Source organism: Corylus avellana, chromosome ca6, assembly GCF_901000735.1.
Source record: "Corylus avellana chromosome ca6, CavTom2PMs-1.0".
Taxonomy (NCBI): Eukaryota; Viridiplantae; Streptophyta; class Magnoliopsida; order Fagales; family Betulaceae; genus Corylus; species Corylus avellana.
The window spans coordinates 8,195,613-8,207,095 of record NC_081546.1 but is presented as its reverse complement, the minus strand read 5'-3'; the positions used below and the strand labels follow the sequence as shown (position 1 = coordinate 8,207,095).

General features: G+C 34.4%; 1 protein-coding gene across 2 annotated transcripts; it reads right to left on the bottom strand.

Annotated features, from left to right (window-relative positions):
• Positions 1-449: 449 nt before the first annotated feature.
• LOC132185651 (zinc transporter 4, chloroplastic-like) lies at positions 450-3,848 on the bottom strand. 2 transcript variants are annotated; one of them, XM_059599416.1, is made up of 4 exons: positions 3,591-3,848; positions 3,452-3,509; positions 2,442-3,181; positions 450-1,293 (listed from the first exon to the last, which is right to left on the bottom strand). In XM_059599416.1, the coding sequence occupies exons 1-4, from the start codon at positions 3,603-3,605 to the stop codon at positions 838-840; spliced, it is 1,269 nt and encodes a 422-aa protein (XP_059455399.1). In that variant the 5' UTR covers positions 3,606-3,848; the 3' UTR covers positions 450-837. The 2 variants fall into 2 exon arrangements, with proteins under 2 accessions (XP_059455399.1, XP_059455400.1); XM_059599417.1 differs by having other exon boundaries at positions 2,442-3,222; positions 3,591-3,623.
• Positions 3,849-11,483: the final 7,635 nt, after the last annotated feature.

Genomic DNA, 11,483 nt, shown 5'->3' with positions numbered 1-11,483 from the left:
CTTGTCTCTCTCCTCTCCTTCTCTATCTGCAAAACCAGAGCAACACCAACACCAGACCCACCTTATGTTTTTTTTCGTTTCTGTTTTGAGATCATGTTTGAATTCTTGTGGGTTTAAACATGATCGGTAGCTTTCTTGTGGGAATTCTTGTAGCTTTCTGTTCGGGTAGCGTACCAACACCAGACCCACTGTCTAGGGAGAGCGAGAGAAGAGATAGAAAAGTTTGAGCGTTGAGAGAGAGAGAGAGAGAGGAGAGAGAGAAAAATAATAAAAAAATATTACAAGGTGCTACAATAAATTTTCAAATATGAAAGTTCACGGTAGCACCGGTAGAGAAAACTTTTACTTTAAGCAAGAAAAAAAATGAAAATAATTAAATTTAACTAAAAAATTAGTTTAGAGGTGCTGCTGGAGTTATGCTAATAGGTGAATCAAAAATACACATCAAATGAAAAGGCCAATGAACTTTTTCAAGTGTGCTCTGTGTTTTTCTCTTGAGTGCTCTTACATTGTGAGCATTGTTAAGAGAAGAGAAAATAAAAATAAAAAGAAGATAAAGCTTGATGCTCAAGATTTTTTTAAAAAAAAGAACGTGGAACAACTCAGCCACTGAGCCACATCTTGTTTTGGTACATAAGAGGTACCGTAATTTTATTCCGCTGCGTTGGTATATTTATACCAATTACCCAATGATATATCTCATTTCTTTTGTTTTCCACCTTCCCTCTCCCTCCCAAAAGAAACCAAGAAGAAAGAATTTTTGGAGCATTGCCTTGCCCCCAAAGAAAAAGAAAAGACACAGAGAAAGGCAAAGTTCAATAATAGGCACATGAAGAATCAAGCCCAGATTGCTAGTGAAGACATGAGTCCAGCACCAAGGAAGAGCATGAAATAAGAAACAACTTGTAGTCTAAAGTTGCAGCTCATCCTCTTACTCAGAAAATCAGCAGCAATTAGGTCCACCAAAGCCATGTAGACCAAAATTCCAGCAGAGATGGAATCCAAGATGCCTTCAGTAGCCAGAGCACCTGGACTGTTGGGGTTGTAGAAGGAAGAAATGCCTATCCCAACGCCAATCCCTGCTGGAGTTGTTATGGCAAAAAAGCATGCCATCATTGTTGCTGATAGGTTTTTGAACTGGGCTTGTGAGATGCAGCCTCCAAGGGCAAATCCTTCAAAGAATTGATGGAATGATAACGCTGCTATTAAGGGTCTTATAGTACATGGGCTTTGTGATACTCCTAGTGATAGCCCGATTATAACTGAATGTGATACAATCCCCAGCTCCAATATCTGCGACCAAAAGTTTTTACAAATTATTAAATCATCCAAAATTTAATGATAATTTTCACTTTCAAATCAAAGATTGTGCACTCCCGGTGCGCATTGGGGGTGAAAATGAAAGTGCATGCAGTATTTTTTATAAGATTTTTGTTTTGTTTACAAAAATCTGTGATTTTTTTTTCTATACGTCCACACAAAAGGAAAGAAAAAGAGAAGGGATTCGATCTAGTGATTTTCATTTTATGAGTCGTGGTTTCAAAGCAAACTGAGTTACCCTTAAGGACCATTTTAAATATCGTTACAACATCATTAAACTTACAAAAACAAAATCTAAACTATACACTGCAGCAAACATTTATGACTTACCCAATTTTGCATTGTTAATATCATTTTTAAAAGTTAAACACTATTTATATTTGGTTCAAAAATTGTTAATAAAAAAAATATATATAAAAATGATGTGGTTTTCTTATTGTGTTCTCATGATCCTATATGAATATTGTTTTCTAAAAAATATAAGAAAAAAAAAACTTGCCTCATATTTTTTTTGGGTAACTTCAAATTATCACGCGATTTGAGAACTCTTAACTTCAAAACCTTTGAATTTGAACCCCTAAACTTTCAATTGCAATCAATTTGAACCCCTCCATAAAATTTTAAACGTTAAAAATGAGACGTTTATACCCGACTTTTTTATAAAATTTCAAATTTACTCATAATTTCAAATTAAAAATTAAAAAAATAAAGTACAAAAAAAATTAAGAATATTTTGGTCTTTATAAGAGTAAATCAAGAAAGTTAACGGCTAAATATGGCGAAGAAGTTCAAATTGACTGCAATTAAAAGTTTATAAATCCAAATTGAAAAGTTTTAAAGTTTGAGAAAGCTTCTCAAATCACGTGATAATTTAATGATCTAAATCGAAGTTACTCTGCTCCCAATTTTTTTTTTTTTTTTTTTTTAAGAAAAAAATATCTACGTAGAATTACAGCAGAGAATCAGTCTGGATCAGTAAAACACCAGACCAACCGTAGCATTTCTTAAAAAAGAAAATATACTTTTTACAAAAAGATACGTAAATGAATGATGCCCGTCAATATTAATAGAACACTGTAAAGAGAAGCAAAATGCCCAAACCAAATAGTGACAAAAATCACCTGCGAAACGACGACGTGCCGAACGCCGCTATCCTCGCCATCATCATCTTCAAACCCGTGAGAATGCCCGTGCCCATGCCCGTGCCCATGCCCATGCCCATGAGAGTCATCTCTCATGTTCCCCTCACATGCGTCCTGGCCGTGCGGGTGACTATGTCTATGGTGCGCCGCGTGCGCATGCATCCCAACAATGTGCATTCCACCGCCCTCCTCTTCTCCAAACACCTTCCCATTCCGCTCCTTATCCTCCGCAACCGGCGAAATCCCCGAATCCAGGCCCGCTTCAGCAGAACCGACCCGGGCCCTCTCCTCGCTCGCCCGGGTCAGGCCCTGTTTGCGCTCGTAATACTGGGTCCCCACGAAGTCAACAAGGAGGGTCAAGAGCGAGGCCATCATGGCGAAGAACCCGGCGAAGGGGAACTTGGACCACGGGAACTCGGGCAGACAAGGATCCGAGAGGGCGCTCGACCCGTCCGGGAGCATGTGGACGAAACCGGTAGCGAGGATAACGCCGGCGGCGAAAGCCTTGGCGGCGAAGAAGATGTTGCTGTCGGTACGGAGGAAGCGGCGGTTCTTTCCGACGAGGGGGATGGCGATTCCAACCACTCCGGCCATGAGGATTGACGCGATGGCGACGAGTTTGAGGTCGAGCGCGGCCGTCTCGTCTCGGCAGTTCTCTAAGTCGGTCCCTCCGCAGCTCGCGTTGGACATTGATTCCGAGATTGTCTTGTAGATTGAGTCTTTTTAGGTCCAAAAACAAAGAATTCCCAGATTTTAGATACTTCCCAAAACAAAACAAAACAATTCCTGTCAGCTATGGCAGAAAAATTGATTGGTTGCTGGGAAAATGTACAAAATGACAAGAACTTGGCTGCCGGAAAAGGATAACTTCTCACGGGTTCCACAAGAATTGACAGATAATTGAAATAACTGAATTTGGCCCAATCGAATTCCAATTTTATCACACAATACAGAAACCAATAGGTGGGGCTTCGATTATCGAAATTTACCTGAGAAAACCCGAGCTTTTGTTCTGAAATCTTCAAAGATAAACAGCGGCCAGAGATCCTAGAAAGACAAGACCATCATCGATAAGAACAAACAAAATTCCCAATGAGAGAAAAACGAAAAGGGTATCGAATAACGAACCTCAATGGATAACATGGGAAGCGGAAGGGAAAGCCCAGAGAGAGTAGTTTATTCGATAAAGGGAGGCTTCCAATGCAAGCGAATATCGAATCTATGCACCAAAAAGAAGACCTCGGAGATGTGATCGACCCGTAAAATGGGTGGAGAGATACTTGTACTGCGCACACGCGAGCACTGTAGCATTTGAGAACCTTCATGGAGTTCCGTGTCGAATTGGCGATGAAGGAATATGTGAAAACAGAGTGTCGACATTGTTTGACGAAAGGCAAGGGCAACAGAGGAAGTTACAGCAATGATTTTCAACTTTTTGTAAGAGAATGAACGCGATAGTGTCGACACTTATTGCTATTATTATTATTATTATTTAAATCTCTTTCTTTATTTGTATATATATTAATAATGTTAGAGTTAGTTCTTTCGAATTTGTTTTTATTTACATTTTGGGTTTTGGACGGTAAGTAATTAATGAATGTTTTGAAAAGATTGTGTAAAATGGCAACATCTTTTTGGACCAACTCCTGAGTCCTGAATCCTGATGAAGCTTTTGACTAGAGGAGTTTCGTAAGAGTTGCATAGAAATAATAAAATGACCAAAAAGATATATATATATATAATCTCATCACCAAAAGTAGACTTGGATCACACGTTTATATGCTACACTTCATTTTATCATGTGTGGATGGTTTTTCTACTTTGGGTAGTTGTTGTTCTAGTTTGTGCTAGAATGACTTGTATAAAGATTTCATCCATCCTATATATATATATCAATCAGATCAAATGAGCTTGGGCAAACATTTCTTCGCCTGCTCGAATAAGGGTTCTCATAAATAAGCCAGTCCCGAAATCTCAAAGCTCAGCTCGATTACAATCCTATTCAAAAGCAAAGCCACAAAACGATCAAATTTTAAACCAGCCTAGATCTATGGTTTGTCACATCCCACTCAATCGAATGTCATCCAACCCTCTTGTCAACAACGGGTCGTTTGGGTGGATCAACAGTTTTAACCATAAATGACAAGTTTTTTAGCAATTGAAAAAATAAAAATAAATAAAAAATCAAATGGCCTATATTGGGCCTTTGGGCTCATCCTTCGGCCCTTATATTTGGCCTTTGTTAGTCTTGATTGATGATCAGAGCCCATTTAAAGACAATAAATTGCTTCATTGAAGTCTCATGGTTCACTTCATTTTCGGCCCATTATTGGCCTAAGTTGACCATCATATTCGGCCTACGGTGGCCATGTTTTGGTCTATTGTTGTTGTTGAAGGTCCATCTCTGATCAGTGCCGACCGCTAAATTCTGGCAACCGTCGCCCCATCGCCACCAACTCCGACCGCCTCTATCTCCTTAAAGGATAATAATAATAATAATAATAAATATCAAACTCAAGATTCTACAAATTTCTACCTTTAGTTTGCAAAGGCATGTTAGAATATATGATCAGATTACAATCAAATATGATTGTAATTGATTTCAGAATTAATTGTAATCTCGTACCTTTTAGGAAATCAGATTTGATTGAATTCAAATATAATTTAATATTGAGGCATTATAAAGGGACAATTTTTTGGCACAACTCTGGTTCAACTTTTCTCTTATTTTTTTTTTTTTAAAAAAAAAAAAATTATGAAGCAATAACATCCTATGTAGTCCCCCTTTTTTTTTTTTTTGGTAATTTTTTTATAAAAAAAAACAATTGTCATTATTATGAAGAAAAATACCTTTTTTTTAAAAAAAAATATATCTATATATATATTACCAAATAAAAAAAGATTCACATAGGATGTTATTGCTATTTTTTATTTTTTTTTTATTTTTTTTTTAAAAAATTGATTACATAAAAGAAAAGTTGTGCCAAAAAGTTGTGCATTTATCATTTCTCTTTAATATTATCACCATTCATCATATACTATTCTTATTATATTATCTTCACCCCCTAACGGTGGATGTAGGTATTTAACATTAAACCATTTGTAAATCTTTGTCTCGAACTTTTTTCTTTATTTCACTTATATATATATATATATATTTTATGACGGGAACCTCGACAAAGTAGGACCCTTTATACTCAAGAAATTCATAATGAAATAATATTTAATTTTTCATTTCATTATGAATTTCTTCATTATAGCAGTCTGCTAAACAACATTACTCTTAACAAAATACTACTCGTCCATTTGTCTCCATTTAAAATTGATATATATACACCCGTATTTGTGTAAAATGTATGCCACGTATTACACATGCTATAAGTCTTGACCATCAAGTTTTACAATTCGTCATAATGAATTCATATTTTAATTTTTACTAATTTGCATTCCATATTTTAGGAATTAATCTAAACTCTCTAGATTCGAAAGTATTCATCCAAACCTTACTTAGAAAAGATTGCTTGCATCGTAAGATGGAGATTAAGTTAAATAAAACAAGAACAATGATGATAATGATATACATGTAATAGTGATAACAAATAATATTTTATCTACAACGTGATTTTCAAATGCCTAAATTAAAGAAGCGTTAACACAAAAGCTTAATCTTCTTAAAAGACATTAGAAGTGCTTTAGAACCTAGATTACGCAATTTGTACTTTTTTCCTTTATTATTTTATTTTTTTGACATGTTTGTATAAAATGGGGAGAGGGAGATTCGAACTAGTGGCTTCTATTTCATTAAGTGTAGTCCCAGCCGATTGAACTACTTATTGTGGACTATTTTTTCCCTTTATTGAAATGTTGCTATGTAACATCTTTTGCATAAAAAGTTGTCATTACTAAATTTTAATTCACTAATATAGATAAGATTGTCTCTTTTTTTTTAATTTTATTTTGTGAGTACATGGATAAGATTACAATATATTGAAATCAATCTTACTTTTTGGGATAATTACTTTTTTCCCCATGAACTACTAACCTTGCTGCCCAACCCAATCAGACTACAATTTTCTTTTCAAAACCTCCATTCCGTCAGTCAAACTCGTTAAATTGAATTGAATATTCTCTTTTAAACGTTAAAATCTCATTAAAAGACACAAATACCACCAAATAAAAAATTAAAACAAAAAATAAAATAAAATAGTGAGCCAGCAGCCACCCCGTCAGGGGAGGGGGTGGCCAACAAGCCACCCCAGAAGTGGTCGGGGATGGCTCATTGCCACCCCCCAACCCACGGGTGGCGCGTGGCCACCTTGGGGTGGTTTGTGTGCCACCCCTAAGATGGGGTGGCCATCGGGCCACTCCCAAATCTAGTTGCGGGTGGCTTGTGAGCCACCCCTAGGCTAGGGGGTGGCCGCGCGCCACCCTCAACCAGATCAAGGGCTACCCCCACCTTAGGGGTGGCTCGCTGGCCACCCTCTCCTAGGTAGTTGCTCCTCAATTTTTTTTTTTAAAAATAATTTATCTATTTATTTACTTTTAATTAAGAATGACACGTATCATCATTCTATTAGTGATGATGTGATACATTAATAGAATCAGTCAAGTATTTTGACGGAATTTAATTACAGTGACTAAATTGTTATTTTGACATATCTCAATAATCTCTGAATTATTATTATTATTATTATTATTATTATTATTGTTTTTATGTCACACATATGAATTTTTAATTTAGGATAACCAGATCGATTGATTTTGCATTTATATATTTTTTTAGTTTAAGTCTTTTTTAACTGATTTTGGGTTTTTTATATTGACTTTTTTATTTTTATAAATTAATTTATAAGTGTTTTTTAATTTTAATATATTTATATTTTGTTTTATTTGATTTTTTTTAATTAAACTGGTACAAATACATTAATAATATATATTTTTTAATTTGTTTAATTTTAAGAGTATTATATGTAATTTTTGTTTATAAAGTTAGGGTATTTATGTCATTTCAAATTTTTTAACGAGTTTGATTGACGGAATGAAGGTTTTGGGAAGGAAATGGTAGTCTGATGGAGTCGAGCAGTAAGGTTGGTAGTTCATGAGAGATATTGAGATAGCGTGGTAGTTTATGGGGGAGGTCGCACCATCCCCTTACCTTTTAATCTCTACCGGCCATTTCAGACATCATTTTAACGTTCCTTATTTCAAACAGCTGACCATTCATTTGGCAACACCTCGACAATTCAAGAACATTTAAAACACCATCGCCAAAGTTGCTGGGTTGGCTACATACATACATTCAATCCCCACCACAAAACACGATCCTTGATCTTCATTTCAATATATTATATCTTATCCATAGTTCCTCTCGCTCTCTTGGGAATGCTTATTTCTGGGCTCTAAAGATGAATCCATGATATTCGAAGACATTTTGAATTTACAGATATCATAGTTTCAATTTTTTATTAGATTTTATAAAAATAATTTTTTTAAGCCAATACTTGTTTAAGCATGGTGACCCTGAAAGGGCCCGATGCCTTTTGACTAACATGAATTTTAGATAAGGTCATGTAACGCCCCCAAAATTAACTAATTACGATAATTAATTCGGAATGTTACTTATAGTACCTCCACACTAATTAACTTGTAAATAGATGGAATTGCTATCATGAACCCTAAATATCAAAGTAATCATATAGCGGAAAGTGCAAAATAATGATCTGAGTTGAAATTAAATAACTTTAACATTATAATCTATCATCCATTATAAACACAAAGTTTCCAAGAGAAGGTAAATTACAATAGTCATTACTCTCTAGACTTGTAACGCTCCCAAAAATTAAACTAATTAATTTGATTCACCTTAATAGGGTTACTGGCAATACCTCGAATCCAGTTAATTGGTAACTGACTAAGGAAAATCACCCATTAACATAACATAGTAAAATAAGTGGAAAATGAAAATACATGATCTAAGATTTCTACAATTATAAATATCTAATAGTATCATCAATTATAGACCCAGAGCATCCAACAATATTCTAAGTACAAACTAGACCTAATACTGTGAGACATTCACTTGGCGTCTTCATTTTAGCTAACTTTCTCACTCCATGCGCGGGCAACCTGTGAAACTGCAAATAAATGATTAAGTCCATGACTTAGTAAGCAAATATTATAGTTGAGTATGCAATGAGCATATAAGTAACAATTTACAACTTGGAAGAGTAGACATGAGTTTTCCCAATGCAACGTGTATTGTCTTTGTTACTATGCCATGAAAATGTAGTTTAATTTAATGAAATAGTTAGGCATAATTCTGGTAACAACCACTAATATTTATTGCAAGAAAAATCATGCTATATATATATATATATATATATATCCTCTATATAGTCTATCAAAGCTCTCTTAACCCATTATTTGTAGTGTTGACGTTGTTTCGAAGAATCTGTAATACAATACTGGTATCCAGGATATCGTACGCATACCGTCTAATCACTAGCAGCGCGACTGAGTCCGACCTTAGGTGGCACACACTGCTAATGATGTCCGTCTATAACAACCATTACTCAAACATGGCTGCGCCGCCAATCACAAATTACTATTGGATCAAAGGTCAAACATAAACAATAAACATATTTTGACCATAGGGTCAAGCCTATATAGTAAGCTCATAACCATTATACACATACCAGTGTACCATATTATACGATGTAAATATTATTCATTAAGTTAAGCATTTATTCATAAGTAATATGCTCGGAACATATGTGTTATATTTGAAGTGAATCCAAAGCCTTAGCTGGTTTGAAATAAATAGTAAAAAGATGTCATATATTTTCTGTTCCGAATGGGTTCAATAGTCACTTAAATATGAAACCTAAAGATTATGTTTTAAAATTAGGAAAATACTTGGAAAACTATAGCTTTTACAACAGTAATCTTACAAACTGTGAAATGATTAAGGTATATGATTGACATGTCAAGCAGTTAGCCAATTGAAATGCCCCTGGGTCTAGAGGTTGAGCGATTGGGCTTGTAGCAGTTACTATTATTTTTTAAAAAATTTTAAAATTTTAAATTTTTTTATATATATGATCGTCACAAAACATACAATGAAAGGAGAGATAGAGACTTGTACTAAATCAGAGATTGATAATGGGCCTTATTATTCCAACCCCAAAAAAGGAAACATACAATGAAAGGAGAGATCGGGACTTCTTATATGTGCCTGATCTTATATGACTTCGTATAATGCTACAATTATGATAAACCATTTGAGCGACTTGACCAAAGCGAGCCATCATAAAAACATGATTAGGATTCCACATCTTTTTACTTCCTTTTAAAACTCTCAAAGCAAATTGTTTTTCTTGAATTCTCTTTTATGTTGTTATTTCTTTCCTCGGGTGTTTGTGTAATACTCCGCTCTTAAATTAGGGTTAAGGGTGCTCTAACTATTACCGAAGTAAGTTAGGGTTGGTTCTAAGTACACAAGAGAGAGAAAGTGGGATATTTGAACTTTAGTGATCAGAATCTGCAAAGGACGATCGATCGGTTTAGGATAACTATCGATTGGTGAGATTCGGTCCTAATGATTGTCAGCACCCCTAAATTGGGATAAAGGGTTGCAGGTGTGGCAATGGTGGTATCAGAGCCGTCGTTGCTAGCTTGGGCTCACCTATCTAAGGACAATGGAGAGAGGATTTGGAAATTATAGGATATTACCTATGCTAAAGCATAGGATCGATGCCAAAATAATAACAATAATGAAAATGTTTTAGAATATATTAAATGATAATAAAATATTTGGACCTAGATAGTGGGTGATGGTAAGTAGGGATAAGAAGGCAGGCGGTTATTAACCATCCACTAACCGCTAACCGCTTATATATATATATATCAAAATACATGAAACAACGTTGTTTTTGTGTTTACTATAAATGATGTCGTATATAATAGGGTATTATCATATCACCATAAAAACGACATCGGTTTTTTTTTTTTAAAAAAAAATATATATATATTCTTTAAAATGCGGTTAACAATTATTAGGGTTATTAACCTAACCGTCTGCGGAGGCGGTTAGTAAATTTTACTAACGGCCTTTTCACCCCTAATGAAAAGAAGTAGCCAAGCCAGAAGAATACTTTTTTCATACCTCCAACTTAAATTATGAGCAAAGGCCTAACCCTTGGTTCATTACAAACTATGACTCCACAACCCAACAGCAGCTCATGGAGGGAAAAAGATGGAGCAAGACCCTCCCAAGAATTTTGCCTAACATTTGATTCTACACGAGACTACATGGTTAGGAAATTTGAACAATGTCTCAACCAAATAATTCACAACAAGGTGTCTTGGGGTAAAGTGTTTTGTTGAGCTGATGAATAAGGCACATTCAACTTCAAACATGCAAGATTCATCACTATAGATCAAAAACCTTAAACCTAGGTGCTAGAATTAAATTAAAAAAATCCAGTAAATCAAACACAAGGGTTTGAAATCACTATAGTGATGAAGGACCGTTGATGAAGGATAATAATTATATATATTATCTTATTTAAATCATTATAAATGATATTCACAATTTAATTATATTAAAATTATATTAACTCTATCATATATTTACTCTATCCAATTACAAATAATTAGAGAAAAAATAAATTAGTATTCTAGACGTATAGATAATTAGACTTATCAACTGACCGACAACATATGTTGCGTTGGCCGATCGAGTTCATGTGAGGTTTGCGGGTCTTATAAAATAAATGTATCGAGTATGTTTTATATATTTTTTTTATAAATAATATGGGTAGCTATCATATTAATATTACTAGACTGATCGATTTATGCATGCATGATACATATATATATATATACCAATATGATAAATTATAATTTGCCTATCGAATCAAAATTTAATTTTTTAGGCCAATTAACATTAATTTATTTTTAATACATATTTTTTTAAATCAAAATAAAAAATAGAGTTTTGGTATATATATATATATATAT

What these genes read in the sequence shown, in the direction of transcription:
- LOC132185651 (XM_059599416.1), bottom strand. An exon ending in AAAAGCTCGGGTTTTCTCAG is followed by an intron (nt 3,182 to 3,451) that starts GTAAATTTCGAT and finishes GGACCTAAAAAG; the next exon opens with ACTCAATCTACAAGACAATC. An exon ending in GGCACGTCGTCGTTTCGCAG is followed by an intron (nt 1,294 to 2,441) that starts GTGATTTTTGTC and finishes TTTTGGTCGCAG; the next exon opens with ATATTGGAGCTGGGGATTGT.